We start from the raw sequence: 20,527 nt of genomic DNA on the forward strand, positions 1-20,527 counted from the left end.
AAGATGTTTATTACATAGCACATTCACCATGCAAATAGAGTGGATGTAAATAGCTTCATGAATGTGGATAATAGTAAAATGTAATATAATTAGGGAGTGATGAGTTTTGAGTATATACGTTAGTTATTAATATAGCTTAACTATGAGTTTATGTAGTATAGTTTTTAATAATAGCAGTGTTTAACAGTTGGCTTGCAAAATTCCTGATATTTTAACAGTTGGCTCTTATGAGCTGGTAGGAGCCTGACCCCACCATCTGTATAATTTCTTAAATGTGTCTCAGAAATTTAATGTTCTTCATGAGACTAAATGGCCTACTGAGGAAGAAAACGCCAAAGAAAGGTAAAAGGAATATGTTGTTCTTTCTTGATGAGACGATGAGGTGATTTCTAATGCCTGGTTAAATTCTCCATTTCTGTCTCCCAGAGCCTCCATCTGCATTCTCATAGGAGTTTGAAGCGTGCTTGGCTATCAACCACAATGAGAAATCAGCCAGAGCCTGCTCAATGTCTGCAGATATGTTCAAAAGCTAATTGCTGCCAGAGTTTTAAACTGTCCCTTACCCAAGCCCTTTTTTCTCAGGGGTTATCAGGAAAAGGAGAGACAGCAGTGACTTGTGTGGATTTACTCCCTTTAACCCTGCTTTCTCCGGCTCTGGCTGGTCCTCTGTGGTTCACAAGAGCCAGGAGTTTCCCAACGGCTCCCCTGGTCCCATTTGTTGTGTGCTAGGAATGTGGTCATGATGTCGTGTCTGTAAACCTTATTCCTCAGCCCTTCAGTTAAGCAGTATATGGGATATCAGGTGTTAGTATTCATTGGCAAAGCTTGGAAATTTCAAGGCTTTTTTTTTTTTTTTTTTTTTTTTTGAGACAGGGCATCACTAGGTCACCCAGGCTGGAGTCCAGTGTCATAATATTAGCTCACTGCAACCTCTGCCTCCTGGGTTCAGGCAATCCTCCCACCTCAGCCTCCTCAGTACCTGGGACTACAGGCAAGTGTAAATCACACCTGGCTAAGTTTTGTGTTTTTGATAGAGACAGGCTTTCGCCACGTCCAGGCTGGTCTTGACCTCCTGAACTCAAGCGATCCTCCTGCCTTAGCCTCCCAAAGTGCTGGGATTACAGGTGTGAACCACTGTGCCTGGCCTCAAGCCTTTTAAAAGTACCCAGATTGTTTTATTTTGCTGAGACAATCAGGTGCTGGGATGAAGGATTTTCTGAAGCCTTTTTACCTCTTTATCTCTTTCTCTGCATGTGTGTGTGTGTGTTTAGAATTATGTCTGCCACACAGTGAGAACCATAAAGTATTAGCTATGATTGTTATCTCTTTTAACAAAATCCTTTCAGAAAAATGGTCCCCATGTGCTAACATGTGAACCCACAGGGAGGCTGCACACGGTCTGTGCTGGTTTCTGTTCTGCTTACAAATCTTTCCCCGAGTTGCATGCCATGCAGGGCCTTGGCTGACTTGTTCTTTGAAGTACGTACAGCAAGTGTGCATGAGGCGTCTTGGTGCCTCATGAAAGGAGAGTAGTGGATACAGCCTGGACAAGTTGTCTCACAGGAGTAGTATCTCTCATCTTTTGGGTAAATAGGACAGCCCTTGTTTCAGGGTGACATGCTATGACAGCAAAAGATTTTATTTTTTAAATTATTTTTCATTGTATGTATTTTTGGTGTACAACATGTTTTAGCATATTGTATACATTATGTGTGATTAAATCAAGCTAGTTAACACATCTGTCACCGCACATGCTTATCATGTTTTGTGGTGACAACACTTTAAAATCTGCTCTCTTGAGCCTGGTGTGGTGGCTGTTGCCTGTAATCTCAGTACTTTGGGAAGCTGAAGTGAGAGGATCACTTGAGTCTGGGAGTTCGAGAATAGCCTGACCAACATAGGGAGACCCCTATCTCTACAAATAATTTTTTAAAGATTAGCTGGGAGTGGTGTCAAGCACCTGTGGTCCCAGCTACTTGGGAGGCTGAGGCAGGAGGATCACCTGAGCACCCAGGAAATTGAGGCTACAGTGAACTGTGATCTTGCCACTGCACTCCAGCCTGGGCAACAGAGTGAGATGGTCTCAAAAACAAAAAACAAAATATTTAAGTATATAGTACATTATTATTAACTAGAGCCACCATGTTGTACACTAGATCTCTAGAATTTGTTCATTCTAACTGAAATTTTGTATGCTTTGACCAGCATGCCCACCCTCGAGCCCCTGGTAACTATAGTTCTACTTTCTACTTCTATGATTTCAACTTTTTTAGATTTTGCATATAAATAAGATCATGCAGTATCACAGTGAACCACTGTGCCCAGTCTTTCTTTGCCTGGCTTATTTGATGATTTGTATGATTAATGATGTGTACTTTTTCACACATATACCTGTTGGTTATTTGCATGTCTTCTCTCTTTCTTTTTTTTTGACAGGTTCTTGCTCTGTTGCCCAGGCTGGAGTGCAATGGTGCCATCTCAGTTCACTGCAGCCTCTGCCTCCCAGGCTCCTGCAATCCTCCTGAGTAGCTGGGACTATAGGCATGTGCCACCATGCCCAGCTAATTTTTAAAAATGTTTCCATAGAGACAGGCTCTCACTATATTGGCCAGGCTAATCTGGAACTCTTGGGCTCAAGTGATTCTCTGGCCTCAGCTTCCCAAAGTGCTGGGATTACAGATGTGAACCACTGTGCCCAGCCTAGCATAACTTCTTATCCAGTGGAATGGAAATTGCATAATTGAAGTATTAATTAGTTCTGGGAGTCATGTCGTCTTAACTACTTTAGCACACACCACCTTAGTATCTTTAGATTCTAAAGCAAACGTACTTTGAGAAAAACTTTCTGGTAAACACAGATTTTAAAAAGATACATTTCCTTCTTAATGTAGAAGATCATGATTTCAGCTTTGATTTTTTTTTGTTGTTGTTGTTTTTTAGGTCATGTGAAAAACAGTATCTTTGGTACTAGGATACTACTATCATGATCAATTTCACTATCATACATGAAGTTAATAAAGGAAATCTTGATATTCTGAAATTGAATTTGAGTCAGTAATTTAAAAAATCTTACAAGACCAAGTGCAGTGCGGAACACCTATAGTTCCAGCACTTTGTGGGGCTGACGTGGGCAGATCACTTGAGCCCATGAGTTCAAGACCAACCTGGGCCACGTGGTGAAACTCCCTATCTCCAAAACAAAAACAAAAATTAGCTGAGCATGGTCGTACATGCCTGTGGTCCTCGCTACTGGGAAGGCCGAGGTGGGAGAATCACCTGAGCCCAAGAGGTTGGCTATAGTGAACTGAGATTGTGCCACTGCACTCCAGCCTGAGTGGCCAAGGGAGACCCTGTCTCAAAACAAAACAAGTCATATTGAAAAACAAGCATCAAGAAACTTCCAAATAGTCACTGACTCAGCTTTCTGTTTCTTGACTTTCCTCTATTTCTGTTCTCATAAGGTTGTTAATAAGCTGGCAAATGTTAAAGCGGGTCAACACACATGCTGGTCTGAAAGAGAGCATATGGAGAGGAAAGCTCCTCAAAAGACCAAGAACTTACGACTTGTAACTGCTGTTATAAGTTCACCTAGGACTGAAATACGCCACCCAGATACTAAAACCAATTGCTTAGGACAAGAAATTGACTATCAACGGTCATTTATGGAGGAACTGTTAGGCTCCAGGCATTGTTGTAGGTGCTCTATGTACATTATATCATCTAACCTAAATGGAGAGCTCCATTTTTAAAAGGACGCCAGAGAGGTTAAGAGACCTACCCAGCGCAGGATTTACTTCCAACTGTTGGATTCCAGAGCCTGTGCTCTAGCCGTTTTTTTTTTAAAGCCAGGATTCTGAACATTTTTTAAACCACAAACTCTCTCAGAAAAAAATGAGCACCAAAGCATATACCCACTTAGGTATGATATACCTATACTTTCTAAGAAATATAGACTTTGTAAACAACATCAAAAATATAACTTTTAAAGGCTCAGATAAAGACATCATATGTAAACTTTTTCCCTGCACATGAGAGTGTCCTTTTGCCCTCTCTGCTTTGGAGGCAGCAATATGGTCAAGCTGCTTCCCTTGCCTGGGCCTTTCTTTACCCTTTGTACTTTAGGGCTGGTCTGCACTCTTCAGGCCCTCCACCCTTCGGGGATCCAAGGGGTCCAGTTAACATCATGGAGGAGCTGACCTTGGGGTCCCCTGAGCTCAGCAGTCAGGGATGTCTGGTTTCTCTCACTTGCCTGTTCCTCTCCTGGGGTGAGTCAGAGACAGAAGAATGTCACAGCAATTGTTGTCCCTCCCTGTGGAGGCATGAAAATGGGACAGGAGGTTTCCCTGCCCCACCCCAAACTCTCAAAACAATGTCCAGATAAAACCTAAAGCCTCATTTTGGCTCAGTGGGCCCTGCTCAGGTAAGTGCTAAGGATGTACTGGTGTGTGATTCTGTGTCCCTGTCCTGAGCACTACCATCAGGGAGGGAGATACCCACACATAATGACTCCCCCTCATGGTGAGTGCCAAGGAAAGTGGCCTACTGGCCAAGGGACTGCTCTGCTCATCTGGGCCTGGCCCCGCTGTCCTCCTAGTGCTCAGGATGAACTTCTTTTCCAGGGCTTCTTACTAACTCATGGCTGCCTTGTTAGTCTGAGCTGCTGTAGAGCAGGAGGGTGCCTCATGCCCCATGCCCAGCACAGACAATGGGCTCAGAGTGTGTTCCTGAGGCCACAGGAAGGGCAAGAGGCTGGGCTGAGCTGCCCTGGGTGATACGAAACTTAAACTCTCCTTCCTCTTCTCCATCCAGCCTCAGTGCAGCCCACAAATTCCTTCAGGATGCCAGTGAGAAGCAGGAGATGCCAGGGCTCAGGTCGACACCCATCTTCCTGCCCCTTGGCTTCTGCCCTGCCATCCTGCTGGCTTCTGAAGCCTCCATTTACAAATGCTTTGCTTTTGTTGATGGGTCCAGAGGGGTTCTCTACGGGCTGAAACGTAAACTGGAACTTGGCAGAACTTCAAGGTAGCACGTTTATCTAGCATTGGATGAGTGTGACACACATAGATGCGGTGGCTTCCTGGACCAGCTGTCTCTCAGTAAACCAGCCAAGTCCAAGCAGAAGGGAAATAGCTCTTCAATTCCTGGGGAATTCTCCTCCCACCTCCCTGTCCCCCATCTGCTTAACACAAATTAGGAAGCATCAGGGTAGTTGGCCCCTGGCTCATAGAGGGGGCCACAGTGATTTCTGTCACTCAACTTGGGAAAACCATTTTGCTCAGCTGGGAACAGTGTCCTCCTTGGATTGTATGATGCCTGGCTATAAGCCAGGGGCTCTAACATTGAGATTCAGTCCTGGATCTGACACCAGCTGCCTGAGAAGTCCTTCACGGGGCATTAGCTTCATGGTGCACCGGTACCTGTCAACTTAAGTGGTGTGCCACCTGACCATTCTGTTGTCCCCGGGAAAATTGCAACACAGCCTCTGGGCTTTTGCCTCCTGACTGATGGCTTGAGGTCTCAGAGCCAGGTCTGAGCAAGGAGGTGGCGTTGGTTAATGTTTGATGCTTTGGGCCGCCGCAGAAAGCTTTTCCACTTGTAAAGGGCCAGGTTTAATTGGGAAAGCTCATCATCCAATTCTATTATGCTACCCTGCATAATTCTTTTGTTTAAACAACAAAAAATTGTGTCTGCATCCTTCACTAACCCGTTTCACTGTTTGATGTTGTTTGCCACCAGGAAGTTCCAGGGTTTCTAACCCAGACCTGTTGGGCTGCTCCTTCAGCCAGTTCCGCCTGGAGATAGACCTGATTTCAGGCCGCGGCAGCCTCTCCCAGAGCATCTCTGTTAACCCCTTTGCCTGTATAATTAATAGAGAGCAGAAATAGCACAAGCGTCCCTGACTCCCCAGCACAACATGGAAATGAACATGTGTTTTCTCAAAGCACTGAGCTTGGTGCTCCCTTCTAGTATTGTTTCACTAAACGTTTAAGAATCTGATCTGGCTGGGCACGGTGGCGCACGCCTATAATCCCAGCACTTTGGGAGGCTGAGGTGGGCGGATTGCTTGAGCCCAGGAGTTCAAGATCAGCCTGGGCAACAGAGCAAAACCCCATCTCTACAAAAATCAGTTGGGTGTGGTGGTACACACCTGTAGTCCCAGCTGCTTGGGAACCTGAGGTAGGAGGATCACCTGAGCCCGGGGAGGTCAAGGTTGCAGTAAGCCATGATTGCACCACTGCACTTTGGCCTGGACAAGAGAGCAAGACCCTGTCTCAAAAAAAAAGAATGTGTTAATTTAATGTTTAACATGTCAGAAGGTTGATTGGAAAAAAAAGACCTTACATCTGAAGCTAATCATTTTTAGTGCTTTAGTTTACTGTTTTCACCTAAATTTTATTATTTTTATCATTATTACAACCCGGAGATTGGCACCATCCCATTTTACTGATGAAAACTGTGCTGCTCAGGGAAACTGACTTGCCTATGGTCACACAACCAGTAATGGAGCTGTGATTTGAACCTTAGTCTTGGCTTTTCTGCCCCAGAACCACCTCATAGCTGACATAAGTAAACATTGAGTATACAATATAGATTCGTTTTGGTTGAGGCACAGGTCTTTGGGAGGAAGGGGTAAGGATGAAATTCACGTTGGACCAAGAAACTGGTTCTCCCTGTCTCTATCTGTACTCTATCCAGAGCGCGTTTTATGACAGTGCGCCTCAGTAATAGGCATGTCGCTTCTTATCTTTAATTTTATGGATACCTTTGGGCTTTCGGTTTTGTCCATCTTCATTAAAGGCAAACCACTTTATTGCTCTATTTCTTAGTGGCCATTAAACAAATCATCTGATGAGAATGGGTAATGTGTAGCAGTAGAATGTATTAATAATTGAGTATCCTGAAATAGACTTTCATTTTTGCAGCTCGCCAAGAATATTGGGAATGCAGGCTTTAATGAGATCATGGAATGTTGCCTGCCAGCTGAGGACTCTGTCAAACCCAACCCAGGCAGCGACATGTAAGTATGGAACTGGCTCTTCTCATTTGCTGAATAAAGATTTGCCTTGCCAGAACCCCGGGAGGCAGGGGAATGAGAAGTTTTGGGTGCGTCAGTCATTGCTGCTTTAGGGAATAAATCAGCCTAAGTTGGGTTTTCTTAGTCACTTTAATCTTTTGGGTGACCAAATAAAAATTTTTTAGGAAGAAGCTGAAAGGCGTGTTTCGCAGATGCTGTGCATGTGTGCGGGGGGTGTATAGAGAGCCTCACTCGCCACTGGCGGGTGGAACACCCTGGACTTTTTACCTCTGCTGTTTGTCCTGTTGAGTCACTTCCCCATCTTTATCTCTCTGCATAGTCCTGAGCCACAGAGATGGCTGGTTGCTGGTTGCGGTAGATATGATTATGTAGCCTACTTCTTGCTAATGTCCTTGCTTCCTTGCAAATGTGGAATGTGTTATTTCCTTCAAAAAATGTTTGTGTCTGTTACTGTTGATACAAAACTTGATGGAGAAGGTTTTGGTTTATTTTCTTGAGACTGAGTTTCACTCTTGTCACCTAAGCTGGAGTGCAGTGGTAGGATCTCAGCTCACTGCAACTTCTGCCTCCGGGGTTCAAGCAATTCTCAGGTTTCAGCCTCCGCCTCCCAAGTAGCTGGGATTATAGACACACGCCACCACACCCGGCTAATTTTTGTATTTTTAGTAGAGACGGGGTTTCACCATGTTAGCCAGGCTGGACTTGAACTCCTGACCTCAGGTGATCCACCTGCCTCAGCTTCCCAAAGTGAGCCTACGTGCCTGGCCATTGGAGAAGCTTTTGTGTCTCCTGGTGCAGAGCTGACAACAGAGAATGTTCTTGCCCATCTCATCAGTGCGTCAGTGGCCACGTCACACTGGTCTTTGAGAAGAGGTAGACAGGGAGACCAGTGGCTTCAGGCATTGGGTGTCCTGGCCACCTTGGACTTCAGCTCTGTTTAGTATGACGGCTCTTATGTCTACAGGGGAACATGGGTGGTTTACCTGTTTTGTTATGATGCGAAGTGAAACAGACAGAAGGAAGGAGAGAGGCCACTGGACCAGTTAACAGAGCACCTGCATTTGAGTGCTAAGGCTGGGTCAGTGTGTCCTGGACAGAGAAAAATGAAAACTATGTCACAAAAAAAAATATTTAAAAATTCATTTACAGAAACAGCATTTTCTGTGGAATAAGCCTGAAATAGAATTAATGACATGAGTCTTCCCAAAGGACAGTGAGCAACAGTGAACATCTTTAAGGGTGGTTTCACAAATTGGTAGTGTAAAGGCCCTTTGTAAAGGCAGAAAATTTAGATTTTTTTTTAACCATTTCATGGGGTATGTTTTTGAGAAATGGAGATTGCAGGACCTGTATTCTTTTGTGTTTTGCTTATGTAACTTGATACAATGAGAGAGCCAAAGCATTCCAAAGAAGTGAACAGGGACCATGTCCATTACAGATTCTCAGGTATCACTGTCTCAAGTGAGCCACTTGGCTGTTGTTGGATTACAGTCAGTTTGTGTTTGAATCCTGTAACAAGTGTTTGTGGTGTAGCATTTCCTTGAGAATCAGATAACGTGGTTTTAGATACCAGGCATGAGGCTTACAATGCTATCAGTCTCTCTTGATGAGGATCTAAGTTTCAAATCTGTATTTTTACCCAAACCTAGAGAGACAGTAGGGACATAGATATCCCAATCCGTATCTGAGCCATGGGACCCAAGCAGATTATTTACCTTCTCTGAGCCTAAGCCCACTAGTATAAAAAGGGAGATAACATTCCCCAACTCACAGAGACATTAGGGAAATGAGCGGGATGATGAGGTCAGACATGTGGCACTTAGTTTTATTGCTTAGTTGGTATTAGCTGCTCTGCTTGCTCTTTTTCCCGTGGGCAACAGAGGTCACATCTGTACTTTGCATTGATTCCATTCACCCTGAAAATGAGGGTCCTCTCCAGTTAAGTTTCTGTGGAGAGTTACTCGAGGTGAAGGAGCTCTTCCTGGGCGAGCCTGAGGATCCCACTTGGTGAAGGAAACATCATGAATCCAGCATGATGAGGTCAGCTACTGCTGTGCAGTTGACACCTGCTCTTTCAGCTAGTTTATCTCACACGGACAGGACCAGCACCCTGTAATGCTGTCATATTAATCAGTTCTGAACAAAGTGTGTGCCATTTCTTCTAAGCACAGGGGTACCTTATAAAAGCGGAGCCTTTGGTTGTTCTGAGACTAGGCAATTAAAAAAAGGAACACTACCAATGTGGAACCCCTCAGTATGAATGTTCTATCTGCATTGCAGCCCCCTCTCCAGTCTTGGCACTGTGGAAAAGGATGTTTACATCCCCCCAACCCTGCGCTTTTTTCAAAATGACAGCAGATGACCAGTGTGATGGCGAAACATCGGCTCCTTCCATTCCTCCTCAGCTGAAATTACTTTCTTGGCTCCGTGTTCCTATAGCATTTGGCTCTATTTTAAAACATCTCATCCCACTTCGTAGTATACTCAGGCATTTACATATATTTCTCTGATGAATTGCTTCTTACTCATTTTTGGTTTTCCCACCATATTATGTTGCTTGTGGTGAATCAATGAACATTTAATGAATCAACAAGTCAAACAGGTACTCCCAGCTCTGTGCCTGCTTAAATAAGCTAATATTTTACTTCCATATGAAAAGGAATACACTGTGTCTAGCTGTATCTCAGAACGGCATACCGTCTGCAGATAAACCTGTTGAAGGAGAAACCAAGGACACCCTCTAGTGGCCTGTGAATTCCAAGATGGATCTTGGGGTGTCAGGAATGGGTAACTAGAGGAGGTGGAACAGGGAAGCCAGGCTTGTATGTGCTTACAGTAGCCAGAACTGTTTCTCTCTGTGATTTGGGACCTTATACACACCCTGTCCTTCAGAAGTGTAAGGAAAGCCACTCCTCTGAACACCAAATGTATCATTATGTTAAGTTCATTGCTTTTCTGCAAAAGCCTGTCATTAAGAAAAGAAAGAATTAGGGATCGCATTAGCAAAGCAAACGTCCTTCACAAAACCAGGGAGCATGTGTGGAGTTAAACAGACCTGTGCCCATGTTTGTGTAGGAACTGCCTTCAGGGGCATCCAAGCCCTGGGCAGATGAATAATACATTAAAAAACAAGTGAAGGAAATCCACTTTCTCTCTACTTGCTTCCTGCGAAGGTCGCAGTACTGATTGTCCAGTGATTATTGAAAGTGCATGAAACTGGACAACTGTTAAGTCTAACTGCCTGTCACAAGAGGCATTTGCATTATTAAATGGGCTGCCCACCATGACAGTCATCAGCCCAGGAATGGAACAGTTCCCTGGGTGTCACACTGTGCTGGGAGGCCCTGAGAGGACAACCTCCATGAATAAAATGGGTCTTCCCTCGTAGGCCCACCAGCCGCCTGAGGAAACAGAATCCACTTTCGCTCTGTGGACTTCAGTGTACAGTAAGTCCTCAGTGTCGTTGAAAGGTTTCTGAAAACCTGTGACTTTCAGCAAAATGATTTATAGGAAACCAGTTTTACCCTATGCTAATTGATGTAAACCAGAGTTCAGTTCCTACCACATATTTCTGATTACGAAAACATCACCAGACTTCTGAGTAAAGACTCAGAACACTTCTAACATTAAACATTGAAATAAATATGAGCTATGCATACATTTAGGAAAGATTCAGTCTACTGAGTGAGATAAAGATTCATAAAAAGATAATGATTCACCCACTTATTCCAGTTCAGGGTCACAGGTGGCAGGAGGGTGTCCTGGCAGCTGAGGTCCAGGGCGAGAACAAGCCCTTAACAGGACCCTGTCCCATTGTGGGATGCACTCACCCCCACATCCACACTCACTCACAATGGGACCATTGAGACGCAGCAGTTAGCCCGGCATGCACAGCTTTGGGATGTAGGGGGAAACCTGAGGGCCCAGAGAAAACCCGCATGGGCTCTGCACGGACAGTGAGTCTGCCTGGGAATTGATTTTTTCTCTTAACATTATAACGAAATGACATTTTTCAAGGGCCTATCATACCTGCAGATGGAGATGGAAACTCATGGCACTGTTGAGGCAATCCACTGAGACCACATGTGTCACACAGAAGTCACCCAGCTCCACAGTGAGCTCAGTGCATGGGTTAGTGCTGTGTGGATGGGAGCACGTGCCAGGGGAAGTCGAGGCAGCTGCCTTAACCTAGAACTCTATAGAGTGGACAGAAGTGGAGCCGGAGTGGGAGGGAGGCAGTGTGTTGAAGGCGCCGGAGCACAAGTTCACCAGGTGCCCCTGGAAGTCCTTCCTGGCCTGCTCAGGTGGAACAGGCACCCTGGGGTATGATTTCCTCTCCAGCTGCACCCGCCAGCCTCATGCTGCGGCCTGTCCAGGAGCCACGTGCACCCAAGGGCAAGCAGGTATGAGGCCTGGCAAATGCTGGCAAGAGACCTCTGCCTGCTTGGTTCTGTCTTGGTACTGGGATGGTAACAGCTTCTCATCTTAGGCTGGCCCATCTTCAAGGGACCCCAGGGTAGGCACAGTCCACTCCCTGCCTCGAGTTGCATGCCCGGGGGGCATGGCACCCCTTCTGGGGGGGCCAGTTGTTCCACGGGGACTTAGGGCAGGTAAAAAAAAATGAACAGCTGCTCTAGCAGCCATGGCCCCTTGCCATAGTCAGCTGAGTGAGAGAGATGTCATAAGGGAACTGTGTGGGGACTCCAGCTTGAAGTGGAGCAGCCGCATGCAGATTGTAGGCAGTGTCGTGTCATAAAGGGATGTAACTGATCTGCCCTTGTCTGATTCTTGTCTGACTCTCAAGATTCAAGGGGTCCCTGGGCAGTGACCCTCAGCCTTCAGAATTGGGGTTGTAAAATGCTTGCACTCTATGGTGAGCTGCTGTTTCTCTTGCTCTCCCTCTAAGTTCATCAGGTCTTTCCCAAGCCCAGGACCCACTGTGTGTAGCTGAAGGTGTGTTGACTCATGTATGTCTCATGATGCTGCTGTGAGGATGCATTGTGTGCACTTTCACAAGTCAAACTTACAAGCCTAGAGAGTTGAAATACTTGTTGAAGCTCAAAGCAGCAGCGTGTGGTGGGGGTGGAATTTGAACTCAGGCTTCCTCAACCCCCTTTTGTTCCTGCTTCTCTAGGTTCTTTGGATGGGGTGGAATCTGAGCATGTTGCCACATAAAGGCCAGAAAGTAGAACACAAAGAGGACCGACATTTCATTTGGTTTATCTGATAGTGCCTTTCACACCAGACAGTATGTGCCTACAAAAGAGACATCATAGTCCATGCCCTGAGGAACTCATGGGCCTGTCAGACAGTCAAGCAGGCAGGCCTTCAGGGAGAGAATGTTGGAACAGAGGTGGGCCGGGGCTGCCTGGAGGGCAGGGGCAGGGCAGCCAGCCTTCCTGGAGGAGGAGGCACACAGCATGCTGAGTGGAGGGACCTGGGCAAGAAGGGTGTGGAGGTGGTGAGGGTGACAGCGTGGTGAGGTCAGAGCACTTAGGAGAGAGGGGCGGGAGACAAGGTGGAGAGGCGGGTGGGCCGAGAGAACATGGGGTAGTTGTCAGGCTGGCCAGCTCCCGTGGGGTCGCCTCCACTGCAGGACCACGTGGTGGCCACTCCTGTTTTGTGTTTCAGGGCCAGTGCTGCTTGCCAGGAAGGTGAGGCAGGAACCATTAACGTGGCCTTAGACAAACCAATGCTAGAAAGCGTGTAGGGGCCCTTCATGATTTACAAGGCAATTATGTTTGGTTTCAGGAATGCAAGAAAGGATTACATCACAGCCAAGTACATCGAGAGGAGATACTCAAGGAAGAAGCACGTGGATAACGCGGTGAAGCTTCACAGCCTTTGTGAGGCCGTCAAAACGAGAGATATTTTTGGATTGCTCCAAGCTTATGCTGATGGTGTGGACCTTACTGAAAAAATCCCACTGGCCAATGGACATGTAAGAGTGTGGGTTACTACTTTAGGGGAAAAAAAAAGGCCAGGCACAGCGGCTTATGCCTGGGATCCAGCACTTTAGGAAGCCAAGGCGGGAGGATCCTTTAAGCTCAGGAGTTTGAGACCAGCTGGGCAGCATAGCGAGGCCCCATCTCTACAAAAAATAAAAGTAAAATTAGCCAGCCGTGGTGGTGTACATTTGTAGTCTCAGCTACTTAGGAGGCTATGTGAGAGGATCGCTTGAGCCCAGAAATTTGAAGCTCCCGTGAGCCATGATTGTGCCACTGGATTCCAACGTGGATGACAGGGCGAGACCTTGTCTTAAAAAAAAAAAAGAAACAAAAACTGGGGCACCATGGCAGGAGAGTGGAATCAGCAGTACTGACCAAAGCTGGGTAATTCTCCAGAGGAAGACAGCACAGATGGGGTACTGGGGTAGAATAAACTAGGGGTTTCTTTTTCTTTTTAGTAAACAAATAATTCAGTCTGTATTTATGTGGTACGGTGTGATGTTTTGATCTGTGTTTACGTCGTGGAATGATTAAATCAAGTTAGCTAACATATCCATTACCTCACATACCCATCCATTTTTAATGGTGAGCACATTTAAAATCAACTCAGTTTTGGAAGTAGACACTTTGTAGTTCTTACCTGGAGTCACCAGCCTGCACAGTAGATCTCCAGGACTTACTCTGCTTGTCAAAAACTTTGTACCCACCTAGTGGTTTATTCTTACACCAAAAATGTAATGCCGCTCTGGAAAGAAAGCCCATCCCCAGGTGGTGGAGAAGACATCTCAGAAGCCAGGCAGCCTGAGAGGGACCCCTCCTCTCTGAGCAGGTTCAACCTGAGCTTCATACTTTAACAAGAGAAGCTCTCCGAGAGAGGTGGTTCCCTGGAACCCACACCCCTCCGTGCTCCCCCTCAAAGGGAATAGAGTAAGGAGCATGACACCTCCTTTCCTAGGGGAGCTCTCTTGAGAGGGTGGGCATCCAGCCAGAACGGGTTTACAGTAACATACCAGCACCCAAGTGGATGGCATGTGTCCAGATTCTGGTTCATAAATGCCCTGTAGACGTGTACTTGGTCCTCTGGAACCTCCTGATCTCAGGACCAGGCTGGCTGCTTATCAGCAAGGATGCTTCATGGCTACAGCATCTTTCTCCTGGTGACAGCCACATTCATGCAGGCTCTGGGCTAGTCCTGCTCTCTCCCCAACCCCAGAAAGAACTCCTGCCCACCCATCCGGGGTGGAGGGTGCCCAGCACTGAGCTGTGCTGCAGCCAGAGGGCCAAGCAGGTGGGGCAGGCGGTCTGGGAGGCACCGCCTCTTGCCCTCACCTCCTGTCCTCTAGACCCCTCCTTTCCCTCTGGTTCTCTCGCCCACCCACCTGCTGAAACAGTCCTTGTGCATTTCTTCTCCCCCACCTGCTAAGCATACTTTTCGAAGAGGCAGTGGAGTTGGGAATCCCCAGTATGAATTGGAGACAGTACAGTTATTAGCATTCATAGCCTTGTCTGTACATGTAAATGCAAAGCTTTAAGCCTGCTTAAGAAACACATGTTTCTATCTACTCTCAGGGAGCAGGTAAAGGGATTGGATTGTAGGCAGACTGGGGGACCTTTCTGGATCCTTGGAACAAGATTCTTGCTTGCCCGCAGGGATCTGCCTCATGACGCTGATGCAGGGTTGGGGCTAGGCTGATTAAGAGGACTTGGAAATGAAACCCCTGAACTTCTCATTTATTTCCCATGGAGCCAGGAAAAACAGGACCAATCTCCAAATTGCACGTTCCCAAGAGCAAAGAGCTTGTGTAGAGATTAAAGAGATTCTGTATATCTTAGAGATAAGATTCTGGAAGGGAAGGATAAAAGGCTTTTGGAAGAGTTATACACGATTTCACCAGTGTTGGACACAGAATTGAATGCTCCCATTAGAATTCTGGAATGTCTTTGTTTGGTTTTCAGGAGCCGGATGAAACAGCCCTCCACCTTGCAGTCAGATCTGTGGATCGAACCTCTCTTCACATTGTAGACTTTTTAGTTCAGAACAGGTAGGTGTTCTGAAATTAAGGGAGGCACTCATTTTTCTCCTTGGTATTTTTGGGAAAAGAATCAAACACTGCTTCACCACTTCTGATGTGTTGTCAAGAGAACCTTCTTGGGTCTAAGCATGAATTATAGGCAGAAAAAGGACTGCCAGGTGTGAGGTGCTCCGTGGCAATCCTTCAAAACATTGGAAATCCTTTGTGGTAATTGCAGGGTCCAACTTCTAGTGTCTGATACTCAGGGAGACACCAAGTAGATACGGCTGCTGAAGTCAGAGGACCTCATGACCACCCTCTGTGCACAGAGGCGGTCCTCGCCTCATCCTGTGAGCCAGGTCATCACACTGCCCAAGCAGAGTGTCCTAAGTGGTAGGAAGGTAGCAGGCAAGGAGGGAACCACACATGAGCCATGGTCTGAGCTGGATTAGAAACCATAGCACTGGATTATGGGTGTTTTGTTTGGGTTGAGAAGCTGTTTTTATGCTTTGACTAGAAATGGCCTTTAGAGATGTGCACAAGCAGTTTACCGCAGGTCTGGGAGTCCCTGTGGTTTGGTACATATTGCTTCAGTCATATGTGTTGCCTGCCTGGCAGCTGAAGGCTGGACCTCAGGACCCCTCAATGTTTATTTTGACTCTCTGATCATGGTTTGGGCCATGTGTGTACTGGAGGAGGAGGTGCTGTTAAAAGCCACAGAAATTGCTTCAAATGAAATAGAAAATTCCAAAATGCAAAAGCCATGGAATAGTTTGCATTTCGTGTCCTCTGCTTTTCCCTCCCATTTCTGAGCAGAGGAGTGAAGAAATGGCCAGAAAGTAGGGGGTTGTGGGGTGGTCAGCCCCAAAACCTACAGCTTCTTCCTGAGGAGGCTGAGTTCACTGGACTCTTGGTGGAAGCCACTGATGCTCCCATCCTCTGCCAGCGTGGCTCCTGGAATGTAGCAGGAGCTCCATAAACATTTAGTTGATAGCCGCATGATGCCTCTCCCTCCACACACATTTTCAGGGGGGCAGGAGAAGGAAAGTCCAAGTTGTGTTTTTTTTTCAGAGTGGAAGGAGGACAAAAGTAGGGGAGAATTCTCAAAATGAAGCTCCTACACTGTCCCCAGTTTGGTGAAAAAGAAGCTCCTTTTTTTAAATTGAAAACTTAACTGCTTTCCTTCTTACGGAAGCAGCAGGTGCCATCTCCTGAAGTTGCCTTTCTGTCCCCACTTTGTGCATGGGCACAAAGCTCACTGTCCCTCGTCAGTATATGACGTTGACCATGCTTGCTAGGGTTGAAGGCCTGTCCCATGTTTGCCAGGCCTGTGCACCTGTTTTGGATAACCTGGTCTTGTGATACGTTGAAAGAAATTTTGAAAATCTCAAGATTCCCCTTTAACCTGCTTTCAGAGGGTATTCCCAGAGTGAACCAAGTGAGGAGCCTGGGGACTCTGGGCTTCGGAAAAGTGACTTTTTCCTTTCCTGGAAGGAATATCAAATAATGATAGAGAAAAGCTCAGCCCCCGTCCTTCCGTGGGACAGGACGAGTAAGTCACATGGGCATCCAGAGGCCCTGCATCCAGCACAGCTAGTCAGCCTAGCAGGACACAGTAGCCCTTAGGCGCAGCCAGGGGTGCTGTGAGAAGGATGCTGGGGCTCTGGGTTCACCCGGTGTTGCACTGCCCCTGCCTTGGCCGCACATGCTCAGCAGCAGGAATGGCCCTCTCCCCTTTTGACCTCTTCTACCATAATCTTATTTCCCTGATTGCCTTCTGCTAAGGCTTCCCTGGCCACATAGGCAGGGAAGGTGCCAGGTCCCACCACCTTGGGGATGATTTAGAGAAACTGTTCACTTGGGGACTGTCTATCTCTCCTGTGCATGTGCCCCAGGCTCCCTGCTGGGCAGTTCCTGGTCCTGTGGGCTGTGACATACTGTGCTCTCTCTCTGTTCCTGTGCTCGGGCAGTGGGAATCTGGATAAACAGACAGGGAAAGGCAGCACGGCCCTGCACTACTGCTGCCTGACTGACAACGCCGAGTGCCTCAAGCTGCTCCTACGGGGGAAGGCGTCCATCGAGATAGGTGAGTGGGCCCGAGTCCCAGGGCCGGGCTCGGCTGCACACTGGCCTCCACCGCCTGTCTGCCATCCACACACTGCTATTGGAAACAGGGCTGGCCCTGTGGGCTCCTGTCAGTGCCAAGGAGGAGAACCTACCACTAACAAGAAAGGGCCTCTCCCTGCCTGTTCCAGAGGCTGCGCTCACCATCTGTTACTTAGACTTCAGGTGCATTTATAGGCATTTCACAGATGATAAGACAGGCAAAGGGTGGGCCCTGTAGCTCTCACAGATGCCAGGTGAATTGGGACAAGGTTGGGGAATTTTGACCTGTTCACACACGCTGAGCCTTCTCACCCCCCACCTGAGGCCACACTTGACCCCTTTCTTGGCTCTGGGTTTAGATGGATTATGTGGGAGATGCTGTTTACTGCACCCTCCTTTCATTCGCACCCCTGTGTCCTCCATGAAGGGCCCTGGTTCTTTCTTGGCCCTGGTCCCTCCCTCTTTCAAGGACCCCAGCGCTAGGCACAGTTGTGCCCTGAGGATATCCAGCTGTTGGCCCCTCAGGAGGAAGTATTTTTGAAGGAGTGTTAAATAAAAAGAAAACAATAGAAAAAAGACACACATCTGCCTGAGAGCCATGCTTATCATTAAAAAACTAATAATCAGACCTCATTGACTTGACGCTTATTTAGAAGAAAGTATACACTTTCAAGCTTATAAACTACTTGAGAGAAAGCATAAAAGTTTATTACATTCCAATGCGTGGAACTAGGTTAGCAGTGTTGTTAGAGATTTATGATGAATCACTTTATTCAATGACTTACAGTTTGAATTGGAATTTTAATTAGATGGCTACTTAAACAGTTTTAGGGGTTTTTGTTCGTTTTTTTTGTTTGTTTGTTTTAGATGGACTCTTGCTCTGTCACCCAGGCTGGAGTTCAGTGGCGCAATTTTGGCTCACTGCAACCTGTGCATCCCAGGTTCAAGCTGTTCTCCTGCCTCAGCCTCCCAAGTAACTGGAACCACAGGAGCATGCCACCACGCCCAGCTAATTTTATATTTTTAGTTGAGACGAGGTTTCGCCATGTTGGCCAGGCTGGTCTCGAATGCCTGACCTCAAATGATCCACCTGCCTCAGCCTCCCAAAGTGCTGGGATTACAGGCATGAGCCACTGTGCCAGGCCAGTTTTAGTTTCTTGATTAACTCAAACCTTGTCTTTTAAAGTTGTACTTCCTATATTCAGCTGTAGTTCTATATAATTACAAGACACACGTAGCCTCGACTAGGTCAAACTCACCGTGGATTTCATTAACCAGATTCAGTTTAATTTGGTGCTGCCTTACTGTTTCTTTTTAAAAATTGTACTGGATGTCAGGCCTTTGCCTTAATGCCTCCTTTGCTTACCCTTAACTTTTAGCCAATGAGTCAGGAGAGACTCCGCTGGACATTGCCAAGCGCCTCAAGCACGAGCACTGTGAGGAGCTGGTGAGTGTCCTGCCATGAGGACAGGGTGGGGTACCCATCTGGGACAGCCAGGCCCGTCCTCCTTGGGCAGGGTTTGCTGTGAACCAGTGTCCTGAGCAGAGCTCAGTGTCTCTGATAGGATGAGCCCAGAATCAGCCTGCCTTGGAGAAAGCATGCTAGGGAGTCTATAGGGGAGCCTGGGGGAGCCATCCCCTTGTAGTGAGACGGGGTGTGAGTCAGTGTTTGCTGGTTGACTGTTGATAACATCATGTTGTGGTAGGGCAACTGGAACAGGCCAAAGGGGCCTGTTCTCTGGCCTCCCTTGCTCGCTACTTGGCAGGACATCAAGGCCAATCTCCCTTCTTTGTTCCTCAGCCCCAGGTCATGTGGGTTGCTCAACACCATCTTTTCCTGTTCTGGAAGAAAAGACAATGTAGACAGTGGAAAGAGCCCACCGGGCCAGGCAGCCCCGGCCTTGCCATGGCCTCCCCTACTGTGACTTGGGAAGGAAACTTTCTCAGGCTCTTTCCTTATTTCTAAAGTGCAGTCAGTTATACCAGTATATAAGGTTGTTGTGAGAATTATTGTCGAATGTTGTAAAGCAATTGACACACAGTAAGCACTCAATAAATAGAACTATTAAGGCCCGGCACAGTGACTCACGCCTGTAATCCCAAAACTTTGGGAGGCTGAGGCGGGGATGATGACTTGAGGCTGGGAATTCAAGACACCTGGCAATTCAAGAGACCTTGTCTCTGCAAATGATTAGAAAATTAGCAAGGCATGGTGGAGCATGCCTGGATGTAGTCCCAGTTACCTGGGAGGCCAAGGCAGGGGGATTGCTTTGAGTCCAGGAGCTCAAAGCTACAGTGAGCCAAATGGCACCATTGCACTCCAGCCTGAGCAACAGCAACACGCCATCTCCACAGAAAAGTTTCAAATTAGCTGGATGCAGTGGCACACATCTGCAGTCCCAGCTACTTGGGAAGCTGAGGTTGGAGAATCACTTTGAGCTAAGGAGTTCAGGGCTGCAGTGAGCCATGATTATGCCAGTGCGCCACAGTCTAGGGGAAGACAAAAGAACTATTAATAATAAATGCTCTACAGGTATAAAGTAACAGGTACTATTTCTAAGCACTGTACATCCACTAGCTCATTTAATCTAATTTTATTTATTTATTTATTTATTTATTTTGAGATGGAGTCTCACTTTGTTGCCCAGGCTGGAGTGCAGTGGCATGATCTCAGCCCACTGCAACCTTTGCCTCCTGGGTTCAAGCAATTCTCCTGCCTCAGCCTCCCAAATGACTGGGATTACAGGCACCTGCCACCACGCCCGGCTAATTTTTACATTTTTAGTAGAGACAGAGTTTCACCATGTTATTCAGGCTGGTCTTGAACTCCTGACCTCAAGCAATTCACCAGCCTTGACCTCCCAAAGTGCTGGGATTACAGGTGTGAGCCACCACACCTGACCTAGCTCATTTAATCTTCATAACTACCTTACCACATAGTTTCTGCTGTTATCCTCATTTTACAGATGAGAAAACAGGCACAGAAAACCTAAGTGACTTGCCCAGGGTCACGTAGCTGCTATCTGGCTATGGGGGAAATTAAGCCCTGAGGTCCTAATACACCCATAGTGTATAATGAATTACCTTCTGTTCTGCACATCTAGAATGGAACTAGCTATCTACCTTCCTTGAGAGAATTGAGAAAATGGCCACTCAGATAATTTTCTACAGCATTTAATTCACTCATCCTGGTTGAAAAGGCTGAGTTCACAGTGAATGAGCACATTTATTCTCCTGGGGTTGAGCTTGCTCCCATATGGAATGTGGATACTTGCAGGCTGATCAGTATCCTTTAGCTCTCAAATATCCTTTGCCCATTGTTTTGGGGAAAACCCTCTAGCTGTGTTTTTTCTCTACATTTACACTGTTGACACAGCAAGCAATACAGAAACAGACTGCTGTGACCAAAGGTATGCGGTTCCCCC

General features: G+C 46.8%; 1 protein-coding gene across 4 annotated transcripts in view; it reads left to right on the forward strand.

Moving 5' to 3' along the window:
* The window catches only part of ASAP2 (ArfGAP with SH3 domain, ankyrin repeat and PH domain 2), a 192,600-nt gene that overhangs the window by 149,728 nt on the left and 22,345 nt on the right, over positions 1–20,527 (forward strand). For all 4 annotated transcript variants that reach the window (XM_017525122.2, XM_017525144.2, XM_017525113.2 and 1 more), the window contains 5 exons: positions 6,924–7,018; positions 12,788–12,977; positions 14,941–15,026; positions 16,967–17,082; positions 18,482–18,549. In XM_017525122.2, the coding sequence (XP_017380611.1) occupies positions 6,924–7,018; positions 12,788–12,977; positions 14,941–15,026; positions 16,967–17,082; positions 18,482–18,549 (555 nt within the window). The remainder of the gene's footprint in view (positions 1–6,923; positions 7,019–12,787; positions 12,978–14,940; positions 15,027–16,966; positions 17,083–18,481; positions 18,550–20,527) is intronic.

The sequence above is a fragment of the Cebus imitator genome, unplaced genomic scaffold (genome assembly GCF_001604975.1).
Source record: "Cebus imitator isolate Cc_AM_T3 unplaced genomic scaffold, Cebus_imitator-1.0 Scaffold1, whole genome shotgun sequence".
NCBI classification, from domain to species: Eukaryota; Metazoa; Chordata; class Mammalia; order Primates; family Cebidae; genus Cebus; species Cebus imitator.